General features: G+C 34.9%; 1 protein-coding gene across 2 annotated transcripts in view; it reads left to right on the top strand.

The window, feature by feature from the left end:
- LOC127944898 (sodium/potassium-transporting ATPase subunit beta-2) overlaps nucleotides 1–7,717 on the top strand; it is a 14,054-nt gene extending 6,337 nt beyond the window's left edge. The window contains exons 4-8 of one of the 2 annotated variants that reach the window (XM_052541307.1): nucleotides 1,630–1,835; nucleotides 3,382–3,441; nucleotides 3,543–3,566; nucleotides 3,811–3,906; nucleotides 4,134–7,717. In XM_052541307.1, the coding sequence (XP_052397267.1) occupies nucleotides 1,630–1,835; nucleotides 3,382–3,441; nucleotides 3,543–3,566; nucleotides 3,811–3,906; nucleotides 4,134–4,307 (560 nt within the window). In that variant the 3' untranslated portion in view covers nucleotides 4,308–7,717. The remainder of the gene's footprint in view (nucleotides 1–1,629; nucleotides 1,836–3,381; nucleotides 3,442–3,542; nucleotides 3,567–3,810; nucleotides 3,907–4,133) is intronic. The other variant, XM_052541308.1, reaches the window with a different exon arrangement.
- Nucleotides 7,718–14,297: the final 6,580 nt, after the last annotated feature.

The following is a 14,297-nucleotide window of genomic DNA, read 5'->3' as shown; positions in this document are numbered from 1 at the left end:
GTAGAGTACATCAGCAATCCAGCGAAGAGAAAGGAAAACTAAAAGTAAAAAAAAAAAAAACAGACATAAGGTTTGCTTGACGTTGGACGAGTCTCAAATTTAGGGACCGTCTCTAAAGTTACATGCGATATTGGTATACACTTTTCTAACGTCAGCATTTGAGGAGAATGACTTATAGTCATAAAAACAACTGTAATTGTTCATGTAGGTGTCAGCTATAATGCACAATTAAATTAAATGTTTGATATTTATTAAAATAACCTGTAAATCATATGTAAATTATGCTACTCTTTCACATGGGCTCAAACGCAAATTTGAAGCTCAATAGCATTTGAGGAGAAAGACTTGCAGTCATAAAACTATTGTAATGTGTTCATTTAGGTGTCAGCTACAATGCACACCTTATACATTTTTTATATATATTAAAATAAAGTATAAATCATTTAGGTAAAAACGAGGCGCGTTTATCACTTTCAGGCACATTCCTGAGAAAGTTTTTTTTTTTCAGGTTCCCTTATGACAATTACCCATGGTTTTGACAATAACACCACAAATCATTCTTGTAGCAATGGTAACTGCAAGTTAACCATGGTTTTGTTACTTCAAATAATAATTTACAAAGAAGTATTAATATACTGTATGCACTGCTCCGGGTGTGTGTTCACTGCTCTGTGTGTGTGCACTTCGGGTGGGTTAAATGCAGAGCACAAATTCTGAGTATGGGTCACCATACTTGGCTGAATGTCACTTCACTTCACTTCACTTCATTAGTGAGTGTGTGGTGCTTATGGGGTATGGTCACTTATTCCTGATATGAACTGTTTCAGATGCAAGACATTGATTGCATGAGATTAAGTTTGTAAATGATAGCTGTGTCCTTTTGTAGTGTGCACATATATTTATCATTAAACTGATAACTGTGACTAAATTCAGTATATACACATCTGCCATATGTTGCCACCCCTCAAAAATTCCTGCCCCCTTCTCACCACCCCATCAATATTTTTCTAGATCCGCCCCTGCAAATAATTGAATGAAACATTAAGTAGAAATTATATTGAAGTACAAAGATTGAAAAACTATTTCTTCTTGTCAAATGTATTCCAATAATCTTTATACATTTAGAATAATTTTTTTTTAAATAGCCTGGTTGCCAAGGCAACTTTTCTTATTTTCCATAGGGTTAATATAGTTTACTAAATCTAAAATTAAAACTATAAAAATACATTTGTGTTACTTCAAATAAATAAATAAAATAAAAGTTAACTGAAATAAAATTTCATCTAGTTTCTGAGAGAACATTTATAATTTTCATTTAGTTTAAACTGAAATAAAAAGGATAAAAATGACAAAAACAACTAAATTATTAAAACTTTAACTAATATTAATATGAAAACACAAACTATACAAAATAAAATCAATTTCAAATATTACCAGAAATTCTAACAGGATCTCAATGATACTAAAGTAACACTGATTATCATTTAGTTGAAGTTTTGCATCTAATAATTATATTTTAATCTATTTCAGCTTTCTTTCAATTTACAAAAACAGTTTTAGTGAGCGATCATAACTCTGATCTACAGGAAACTCATAAAGAAAGAATGTTTGCTCTGTGTTTGTCTGCAGCTTATAACGACTCTCAGCAGGTGATGAAGAACGACGCCTGCGTCCCCGATGACTACTTCATCCAGGAGGACAGCGGAGAGGTGCGGAACAACCCCAAACGCTCCTGCCAGTTCAACCGCACCATGCTGGAAGAATGTTCCGGACTCAGGGACCACACGTACGGATACCAGGACGGAAAACCCTGCGTGCTCATCAAACTCAACCGGGTAACTGGCCAATCACTATCTCATAATTCAGACTTCTGTCCTCGTGATTCTGCCTTTAATCTCATCATTTGTTATTTATACATTACATTTCAGATGTTCCTCATAATTCTGCATCTATATCTCATAACTCAGAATTTTTCTTACAATTCAGCATTTATCTCATAATTCTGACTTTTATGCTCATAATTCTGCATTTGTATCTCATAACTCAGATTTTTCTCATAATTCATCATTTATCTCCTAATTCAGATTATTTTCTCCTAATTCTACATTTATATCTCATAATTCTGCATTTATCTCATAATTCTGACTTTTCCCCTCATAATTCAGCATTTATCTCATAATTCAGATTATTTTCTCCTAATTTAATATTTATATCTCATAATTTTTAAATGTATATCCCATAATTCAGCATTTATCTCATAATTCTGATTATTTTCTCCTAATTCTACATTTATATCTCATAATTCTGCATTCATCTCATAATTCTGACTTTTCCCCTCATAATTCAGCATTTATCTCATAATTCAGATTATTTTCTCCTAATTTAATATTTATATCTCATAATTTTTAAATGTATATCCCATAATTCTGCATTCATCTCATAATTCAGATTATTTTCTCCTAATTTAATATTTATATCTCATAATTTTTAAATGTATATCTCATAATTCGGCATTTATCTCACATTTCAGATTTTCCTCATAATTCATCATTTATATCTCATAATTCTGACTTTTGTCCTCATAACTCTGCATTTGTATCTCATAACTCAGAATTTTTTTCACAATTTAGCATTTATCTTATAAATTGGCATTTATATCTCATAATTCTGACTTTTCCTCTCATAATTCAGCACTTATATCTCATCATTCTTCATTTATCTCATACTTCAGATTAATTTTTCTAATTCTACATTTATATCTCATAATTCGGCATTTATCTCACATTTCAGATTTTCCTCATTATTCTGCATTTATATCTCATAATTCAGAATTATTATCACAATTCTTCATTTATCTCATAATTCAGACCTTTTCCTTATAATTCGGCATTTACGTCGGCATTTACATACACAATTCAATCTTTTTTCATACAATTCTGCATTTATATATCATAATTCCGCAATTATATATCACATTTCAGATTTTTCTCAAAATTCAGCATTTATATTTCACAATTAATTTTTTTCTTACAATTCGGCATTTATATCTCATAATTATGATTTTTTTCCACTTCCTAATTTAGTATCTATATCTCATAATTCAGCTTTTAAAATTCAAATTCAGATTTTTCTCAAAATTCAGTATAAATATCTCACAACTCGGATTTTTTCCCGACATTTCTGAGTTTACGTCTTGTAGTGATGGGATGTTCAGATCATTTTACTGACTCTGTCCTTTGAATTTCATTCTTTTTTTGAGTCATTTCGTTCATTTTAGCGAAATGTAATTAAAATGTTGTGTGTTACTAATAGCATCAGAAATCATCACCAGATCAGATCAGTCATCTGTTAACGCTGAATGTGCTCGGTTCACTCCTGCAGGTGATTGGGCTGAGGCCAGGTGAGAAGGGAAGGTCTCCGTACGTCACCTGTCGAGCAAGGGTGAGTAAGATCTACCTGACTTCAGCCAGCCTTCATCAATAACGGCCAGCCAAGCTTGAATTACATCTGTAATGTTTGTTCACTGCATCCCTTATACTCAGAGGTTTAAAGATGGAGAGGAGTGGGTAAGAAACAGACTAGTCTGCACACTTAGCCTCCCTAAACTTAGACTAGAAGAGTACAGGCCCTAACTAGTGCTAACCTCTCATGCATTCTGTTTCATATGTCAGGCTTAATGTGGTTAAAATGAGGCTTCCTCATTTATTATTATTTTTTAGTTGCTTTTAGCATATTTTAGTGCTCATTTGAAGTCATCTTGAGGTCCTCTGCTTGAGAACTGTGCTGAGATTTCTCTCTTCTTGTGTGTAGAAGGAAGATTCAGACAAAATCGGTCCAATCACATACTTCCCTCCAAACGGATCCTTCAACCTCATGTACTATCCCTACTACGGCAAGAGAGCACAGGCAAGAACACACACACACACACACACACACACACACACACACTCATTCCATAGGCGTAAAGGTAACCATATATACTATCCCCTCACACTAAACTACAGGCATTAGATTCTCAAAACACTTCATTCTGTCTGATTTATAAGCTGCTTTCTTCATTTTGTGAACCACACACACTCGCGCTGATGTGTGATTACATACGTGTGTAAGCTCTCTCTCTGCGTGTGTTGTAGGTGAATTATTCTCAGCCCCTGGTGGCTGTGAAGTTCATGAACATCACTCTCAACACGGACGTCAATGTGGAGTGTACGATCAACTCCAACTCTAACAACACTCAGTTCAAGATCAGCGAAAGAGACAAGTTCGCCGGCCGCGTGATCTTCAAGCTGCGCATCGACACAGAGTAGAGCAGCTGCATCTGCCACACACACACACACACACACACACACACACACACACACACACACACACACACACACACACACACACACACACAGGATATTCATATCTCAAAGTGTTCAATGTATTCGTCTGTCTCCATTCTCCTGTCTTCATGACGGTCTCTGTGTGCATGTGTGTGTGTGTGTGTGTGTGTGTTTTGAGTACTCTTGACTGTCGTCATATCCAGCTGATATCGTTCCAAAGTGAAATCAAGAGAGCAGGAAAATATCGTCTCTACAAACAATCCAGTGAATCATCACAATCACCCAAAACCTGCCAAGAAATAATATTTCACATGAAGAAAACATGCTTAACTTCTGTCGCAAGTGTAGGAAAATAACATCATGTTGCGAAAAATATAAAATAGGCTTCATTTTCTGTATGCAAAATATAATTTCTTACCTCATTCTCCTGATGTTGAGCTATAATGCGACCTGGATTCACTCGTTTAGTCTATATAATACATTTACATGACTGAGTGTATAATACATTTACATGACGAATTAGGTCAAATTTGGTTTAGGGAATCTGTATATGATGAATTAACAAAACAGGGGCATAAAATCATTACAGACTTGAATTATCTGTCACATATCGCTCTCTTAACCTGATATCTGTTTTATCCATTCGTTCATTTATTTATTTCTGAATTAAGGTACATTTATAATGTTATTTATTTATTTATTTTCTGATTTGTGTTTTTTATTTTGTATATATATATATGATGTTTGTGAAGACACTTTTGTAACATTGTAACGTTCACGAACCCCCCCCACACACAAAATTAGCTGACGTTCTGCACATGCTCAGATCGCACTCGATGACTGACACATTAGCCAATCAGCTTCAAGCTGCGCCATATCAGTTTGACATTTATTTGCAGTTAATTTGCATAATTACTAAATTTCATCCAGATCGTTATGACCGATCTTTCTAAATGTGCACACAGCAATACCTTCTGGACTTGTAAATAATAAAAAATCGGAGGTATTCAACGAAAAGAGTAGAAAGTGAAGAAAACATGTAGATTAAAATTTGCCAATACAATACGTATCAATGTAGATGAATGAACAAATGTGTTTTCTTCCCAAAAAAGTTTAGGTTTTTTTTCATTCGTTGTTGAGCACATCATGGGTTAGCGCACGTTAGCACAGCGGAAATATGACGCAAACATTAGCTGCATATATATATATATATATATATATATATATTTTTTACATTTTTAGTTCGTTTATTCCTAGCTGTGGTAGAATCTTAGATTTTTATCAAGTGATTTGACATTTGGGTGTTCAAGTCGAACGGACAATTCAGACTCCTGATTTGTGAGCGAGACTTTAGCGTAGTGCATATTAGCGAACCACTAGCCTGCCAGTGTTTTGTTTTCTTACGTGTTTCACACAATCCTACTTTTCGGCCCCACTTGTGAATGTGCTGCTCTACTGGGTTACTGCCAGAGTGTTGTGCGTTTGAAACATTGGAGGGTGTGTGTTAGAAAAGTGTGGGAAAAAAGAGCCAAAATGTGGCCAAACTTTCAAATTAACGTCACTAGTCCATCCTTACTGCCTGATGTTGGGATGTGTTCAATGTTTACACAGAGCAGTGACTAATAACAAGATTAGCCACGTGCTAAACTTACGCTGCCTGCCATACGTTTACTAAGATCTACTTCACGTGTGCTGCCTGACTGCTCTACATCATGGGATGGATTTTATATGTTTTTAAGATACGGTAAATCGAATTATTGCACATTCTTTCCGACTTCTGAACTTCAGATGCAGCAGCGATGCGTATTAGCATGTCGCTGCACAGAATGTTCGTACACCGCGAGTGTAGATCACGCACATCATTCATACGGTTTATTCATTTCCATTAGATGGAAATTCGGGGACATCGTCACCATTTGAACAGCGAATGAAATCACGGTCGTGGTCGCAGTTACCGTTACTTTGCGTGAATTTCTGTGCGATCGAGTGAAAACGTTCCCATGCTGACCAACGAAAAGCTACGGACTCCTATTTCCACCACCTAAGAAAAAAAGGTTTAAGTGATTTTAAAAGTCAGAATTGGGAGATGAAATGATAACGATACTTTGACCTTAAATGTCATTATTGTTGCAATCATGACTTTAAAAATTTTAATTACGAAGGAAAAAAGTCAAAAGTCATAATTATGAGACAAAAAAAAAACAAAATCGAAATTATGAGATAAAAATCCAGTATTGACATACTAAATTGAAATTATGAGATTAGAAAATATATAAATAAATACAATAAATTTGAACTTTATTAAGTGGATTTAGTATCAATTTAATAAACTTTTAAGTCAATTTAGTGTCATAATTTTTTTTATCTCATATTTTTTTTAATTTTAACATTTAAAGTAATATTTTCTGTATTTGTAATCATAATTATGACTTAGAATGTAATAATTTCGACTTTTTATCTTATATTTGATTTATTGTGTGTTTCACCTTTAAAGTCATAATTTCAACTTTTTGTCTCATAAATGTGACTTAGCATACACATTTTAAGATTTAAAGCCAAAATTTTGACTTTTCATCTCATAACTAGGAATTATGTCATTATTATGACTATGTCATAATTTAAATTCATAAAGTCATAAATGTAAGATTTCTATCTCATAATCGTGACTCAGTATGTCATAATTCTGACTCTTATCTCATAACTGAATTAGTATGTCAGTTTTGACTTTTAAAGTCATAGCTGACTTTATGTCGTAATATTGACTTTTTATCTCATAACTATGACTGATTAAAGCATAATTAGTTTTCTAATGTGGAAGAAATGGCTTCCATAGAGAGCTGATTGCTTTGATAGTGACTTTGGGGTTTTTTGCTTGCGAAATTTCACAAATATGACAGCACCTTTACAGCTTCAACAATATCAGCGATGACACACATGCTTACGCAAACAGTGACAATGACAAACACACCTGCGCTACCCTCATTTGAGATCTTTCCACACACACACACACACACACACACACACACACACACACACACACACACACACACACACACTCACACTCACGGATGGCACCGTTGAGCTCTTCGTCCCCGTCTGTGTTCCTCTCCAAACCAAGAACGCCACACACTCTTCACTTTGAGTTCTCTTCGGATGACTTCTATAGCTCACACTCATCCATCTGTCCTTCATAGTGAGACGCTGTCTTATTCTTTCTTCACTCTCTGTAAAAACACTGCTCAGAAACTAGATGTATCTTATTAAATATCCTGAATATACTGTTATATATTGCCTGACATGAAAATTGTGAAACTTATATTCAAAAAACAAATGATTATCATTATAAATGAAAAAGTGGAAACAGGAAATAAAAACATTTTGTGTTTAACAAACATATTTGTCTGCAGAATCTTATTTACATAGAGATCTCAAGGTGCAAGGACTTTAGATTACACATATATTTCAAGGAAGGTTTCGTCAGATTTAACTAATTTCTGGTTTCTACAGCCGAACTACTAGCGTTTGACTGGAAACACAACCTTTGACTCTGGCCATGAAACATACAGGAAGTGTTTCCTGATAAGTCTATTTGTTTTACTATCTTAACTCTTCACCAATACACGGCTAGTTGTGTGTTCTTGTTTGCATTGGGTCGTGACCCACCAGTTGAGAAACACTGTGATTAAACACCCCAATAAAAGAAACAAGCCAGTTCCAGAAACTCTGCTCCGATTGTCCAGGACTCTATAAACCCAGACATTTCTCATCAAATGATCTGAGCTGCTCTAAACATCCTTCTTATTGCTCTGTACTCTTATAACTCGAATAATGTCACAAATGTGTCTATTGTGTGTTTTATCCTAAGAGAAACATCTGAGTCAAAGTTGATACATTAACAGGGAGTCTCTGAGCTCTGAAAGAGTAACCCGTAACATTGTTTCAGTATTTTAACACCGCCTGAGCAACAGAAACTGGGGATGTCCTAAACATATGGCTTTGTTCGTCAGAATGTCAGATTTATTGGTCAAATGTGTAAAGATCTATTGAGATTTGACTTCCCTGACAAACTGCTCATAAATAATCAAATTAGGAACACAGAGACATCTAGTGTACAAATAAAAGACGAGAACATTTCACCTTTTTCACCAGACTCTTTTCTTACCAGACAGAAAGACTAGAAGAGCAATCCCTTGCTAAAGTTAGATTTTTAACCATGACCATTTGTTTAACCATCCCTAATCAAACACTCATAAACAAGTCAAATTGGGACACATTATACATTAGGACACATAATATCCACCTTGTTTTGCAATGAGGAAGTAAGTGATTTTCTGTGAGTGTCAGAGATGTGAAGGAATAAAGCGTCACCTTCAGTCTGATGATTCTCACTTGGTTCCTTGAGCTCCAGAGAACAGGACGAACAAGGAAACACACACACACACACACACACATATATATTAATCTGAGTCATGTTTATAAAGTAATCTATTTAAACATATTTATGATGCAGTTTATTGGTTGTCATTTACAGTTCACAGCAGCAGTCTGTTGGACTGATTAAATTCCTCCTGTGTGACTGTGTTTAATCTCTCTGGACTGCAATTCACTAAAAACTTCTTCCCATAATTCCATTTAAAATTCCATTTGGCCACTTCAATTCTGACACACAAACATACACACACATACACACACACAAACACACACACACACGCACACACACACACACACACACACAGACAGTACAATTTTGATTTTTATTTCATACATTGTTTAAACATCATTTATGCTACTGGTTGACATACTGGTTTCATACTTGCACCCAAACATGACAGATTCACTAATGATCCTCAGAACCAGAGCCAACCACCCGCCCACATCACAGCAGGGGGCGGGGCTTATCAGTGACTGACAGCTCAAACAGCCAGTGACAGAGCAACTAATCACAGCTGAACAGTCACTGAGAATGCTGGAGTTTCAGTGCGGGGTTTTAGACTGACTCTCTGCCTTCTGATTCTGAAACACAATTAAAAAAAATATATTCAAATTTTATGATAAAAACTAATAAAATATATATAAATTTTATAATTTATGTTACAAAATTATAGAAATATATGTATTTTTAGATTATGTAATTGAACATGATTAATAAAACTAAATAAGGACCTTGTTAAAATATAATAAAAAATTACAAAGATTTTGATATAATAATAACATGATTTTTTCTTTATTCATTTTAGTTCATGTTTCGCTGTTATTTTCTCTTCTCTTTTTTAAATTAATTTACACTTTTATTGTAATCTTTGTAATAATAGTTGTATTTATTTTTTTTATTTATACATTTCATTTGTAAAGTTTGCTTTACAAATAAAATGTGTTTTATTCCATGAAAAATACCCTGGTATGGTGATTATGTATGAATGTATGGCTATTTTCATGGCAAGATTAATGTGTTTTAAAGGAAACAAACAGTAGTAGCAGGCAGTAGGCTAGTAATGAAAACAAACAAACAAACAAAAATAACAAATTTAACAAATATTATACATATTTTTTCCATTTCAATTTTGATTTACAAAAAGTAAGATTATTTCTAGTGAAACATTTTTTTAAAACATCCTTTAGAGAATGTCCTGAGTAAAAACGTTTCCTAGAGGCATTTAAAAACAGTTCATTACAACAAAACATGCTTTATAGATCATATCATATCACGTGGTACTTTTATATGATACCTGGGTAAACAATAACATATTCATTTTGAATGAACTGATTTATTCAGTGGAGTAGATTGGCTACAGTGTGTGCGTCTCACCTGTCGTCCTCGTCCATAGATCATAGTTTTCAGTCCCGTGTTCGGGGGGACGTGTTTGAGCACGTGCGGTTGTTTCAGTTCTCTTAGTAACTCTGGGCTGCCCAAACCCACTGCAGGACAAAAACAGACAGAACGATTCTCACAATGCAACTGGATGTACACGAACCCCGGCATCGACAAACAACAACTACAGCCCGGGGAGCAGTGTCGTGGTATTGCCAACCTGGGACTCGAACCCACAACCTTACGTTCAGGAGTCAAACTCTCTAACCACTAGGGCACGACTTCAAAACAAATGTTTTCATAGAAATAAAATGGAAATGTATTCTTAATGTTGACATTAATGCTTGCATAATCAAGAAAAAATAAATAATAATAATAAAAAAAATGACGTTTTGACTCACTCGGTCCTTCAGCGGACACTGGCGAAGAGGGCGTGGCTTTGTTTGGAGTTGTGGGCGGGGTTACACGATCAGTCTGACATAGAGAGAAACCCGGTAAAAAAAATGTCATGTTTTATTTGTTTTAATCATTAAGAGAGTTACTCTTACCTTACTTTCTTCCATCGCTGGCCAATGATGTGCTGTTCTGATGGATTCAAGTTATAAATGACGCATTAGAAGGACAGATGACGCATTTACTTTCCCTCACAGCCACTTAAACCACTAAAACACTCAAGTTAAGGGTGCTAAAGAGTTATTACTTACTGTATTTTTATATCTAGACCAATATTAGATCCGGTCACTGTGTGAAACTTGCTGCTCCGCCGTTCACCACGATCAAGCATAAAGTCTCATTTCTGCTGCCAAATTAATCATTCACCTGCTTTATGGCTCTAAAGTCCGCCGAAAACACCCTGAAAAAACACTGTATTACACAGTTTACAGAAATACTGAAACTTGTTTCACTAAAAAAACACTAATAAATAGTTCAGGAAAGATCCGTGAACCACATAAACACTGATAGAACACGTAGAAGATCGTCTCATCTGATTAAGATGTCAAATCATTAACATCTTAAAGACATCTTCTAAATGTCTATTTGATATATGATAAGAAATTTCCTATAGACGTATAGCAGATGAGCAAACACTCTAGCACACCTACATCTCTGAGACGTCTATTTGACGTCTGCATTTACAGCTGCAATACATCAATAGGACATTTCCTATCCTTTTAAGATGTTTATGAAGTAAAACTGACGTCTTAAAGATGTCTATCAGTTATTTGTACAAAGCAGATGCTGTACAGAAGAAGAGATCTTTAACAGATATCTTGCAGATGTACCTGTGCTATCTGGGACTGTGATGCACAAGGAAGTTTGTGTTCAGAGAAGCTCAAACTTCAAGCTTTATGTAAACAGTTTGACCATTTCTATAATCAAACACATGAAACATTTACAAATTATTCCATATCATATTTTATCCCAAAATTGAGTACAGTCACATGGGGAAATAAATATTTCATACATTTTTCAGATTGGGAACAAAACCATCTCCAGTGAACTACATCTAACAAAACATTCTCCTTCGGACAGCCTAAAATGATTTATAAATACAGATAATGCTTTGTTTTGTGGCTTTACATTTATTTAAAATATTGTAATTTTTAGGGATGCATGATATTGGATTTTTGCCGATATGCCGATATTTTTCACTCGATGCGATGTATTTCCTTTTTTGTTTGGAAACAACAGCAAGTCTCTCCTGAGCAGAAATTATAAGCAAAATATTTTTAATTTTGGTTAGTTTTCAACAAGAACTTATTTGTTACAATTAAATATACAATAATAAAGGTATTTTGACAGTACATTAAAGCTTTTGAAAATAACTATAAATAAACAATATATCAGTCATTGCATTCCACCCCAGAAAGATGCAAGGTTAACCCTGATATTTTATTTTAAGATTTAACATTTGTAGATGGCCTAAAGCAAAAGAGTTGTAAAAATTCTGAAAATCTTTTAAAGCTTATTATTTGTTTTCAAAAATAAAACATATTACAAATTAACGAATAAATCAGTATATATAATTTATTTTAATTTACAAGTCTCATGTTTGTGATATTTTTTTCATGAAAGCTATAGCTTCTGACCTTTAAATCAAAACATATTCATTATTTTATGACATCAATTACTGTTTTATTTAATCAGAAATGAATGTTATTTGTGTAGGTTATTTTACTTTTAATTGAATTATAAATGGGACAATCAAACTCCTTACTGAACGGGCTTTAGGACCTGGGGGAGGCCATCACTGCCGCTGCACGTGCCATTACTGTTTACACCAAACGAGTAATTATGTTGGCTTGGCAACAAGCCAACATACTGTTATGCTATTTAAACTTCTTCTTTTTCTTCTTATTATTTTTCTGACAGAAATTCTGAACGCAACTCCTCCTAGGGCTTTAAAGCCACAAGCCCCAAACTCGGCAGACACCTGCGGGATAGAGTGGTGGTGTGTGCTATATCTTTTCAGACTGATCAGACTTAAAGTTTTTTTTTTATTAATTTTTAAATGTCAAAATACATTACCCATAGACTTACATTGTCTGAGAAAAATTGCGCCCCTACAGTTGCAATGACATTTAGGGGCGGAGTCGGGTTTCGTTTCACTTTTAAACTGGTTAAAAATACTGCTGCTCAGCTCAGGCTGTCTACACGGAGCCGAGAACTAGCGAATTCATTCTTATTTAAGACCTTTTAAAAACGCGATTACACGCAATCCACACGTTAGAACACACCAAGAGCTAAATTCAGATGTTTCTGAACTGTTTAAAGTAATAACATTATATATTCGCGGCAGCCAACTGCTCGCGAGCTGGCGATGTATTTCTCTGAACACTTGAAGTCCACAGAGAATTTACAGCCTTTCGCATTAAAACACTGCAGCGAAACGGCACAAAACAATTAGAATAATATATTATATGGTTTTAAAGTAGTTTTGGCCACTGTCACGCTGGTCTTAGCTGGTTTCTAACTGAATCATCATGCTGAACGTCACAGATGAGCTCGGGATGTATTCCTCTGAACACTTGAAGTACACATTTACAGCCTTTCACATTAAAACACTGCAGCGAAACGGCACAAAACAATTAGAAGAATATATTACACATATGAAAATGAGTGTTTATATGTGCTTGTGAGATTTCTCTGTCAGGCTTAACGTCGCAGCAATTGCTCAGCGTTGCATAACATGGTAAAGCAGGGAGCTACACTGAGACCAAAAGGGTCGCATGCATCACTGATTATTTTTGTATCTACTTATGTGTTATGCTATGATTTAATATGACCATTTATTAAAACAGAAATGTGTATTTTAAGAATACGTTTTATAACGTGCTCCGAGCATTCAACACATCAAGTTGGCTTCAGCCCCGCGCTGCGGGAAACTGAACTGAGCAGCTGATGGCGCGTGTGCACGAGAGAGAGCCGCGCGTATCGCGGACAGGGACAGCAACACTGAAGAGAGCTGTCGTTCAGGACGTTCACTTCCTCCTGGACCTGAACGAACAAATTCAAATCGCAGTTTAAATAAACAGAAAAAAGAGCGAAAAGCAAAAGAGCTCAATTCAGCAGCGCGGTGTTGTTCAGGGAGCAAGCAGAGACGCGTCTCAAAGTCTTCTTGCTTTTGTACCGACAACAAATACATACAAAATATGTCGAAATACCCGTGTTGGAAAGTGTGTTCGAATAAGTATGTGGTTATGTCTTAAGTGAAAGTAAAGATTTGCAAAAATAAAATCGGATGTGTATCATCATAATGGATGCGTTTGTCTCTTAAAGGGACCGCGCCTAATTTACTAGCTCTGCTGTCAGTGTCTTTAATGTATGAAAATGAAAGTAATCACTCACTGCTCTTGACTGAATTACCTTGTAGTACAAGAATTTATCCAAAGTCAATCCAAAAATAAGATAGAATTGTTTTACTAGTGGGTGCAGGCCACTAGTTCATTTATGTAAGTGAGTATGGCAAAATAGTGATCTGTGAAATATTATACCCACTAATTCTTCATACAGTAGGCTACCAGTGAAATTGATTTAAAAAAATAATAATTAAGGACCTGCCCATGTTTTGCTTAAGTGTTTCTTTCTTTAATTGTTAATGCAACCTTTTCACACCACAGACTGAACCAAATTAAGCATTTCTTGCTTGGTAACTGTTCAAC

This window comes from Carassius gibelio, chromosome A23, assembly GCF_023724105.1.
Source record: "Carassius gibelio isolate Cgi1373 ecotype wild population from Czech Republic chromosome A23, carGib1.2-hapl.c, whole genome shotgun sequence".
Lineage (NCBI taxonomy): Eukaryota > Metazoa > Chordata > Actinopteri > Cypriniformes > Cyprinidae > Carassius > Carassius gibelio.
Note: the sequence above shows the minus strand (reverse complement) of the source record. Positions and strands in the feature narration are given on the sequence as shown.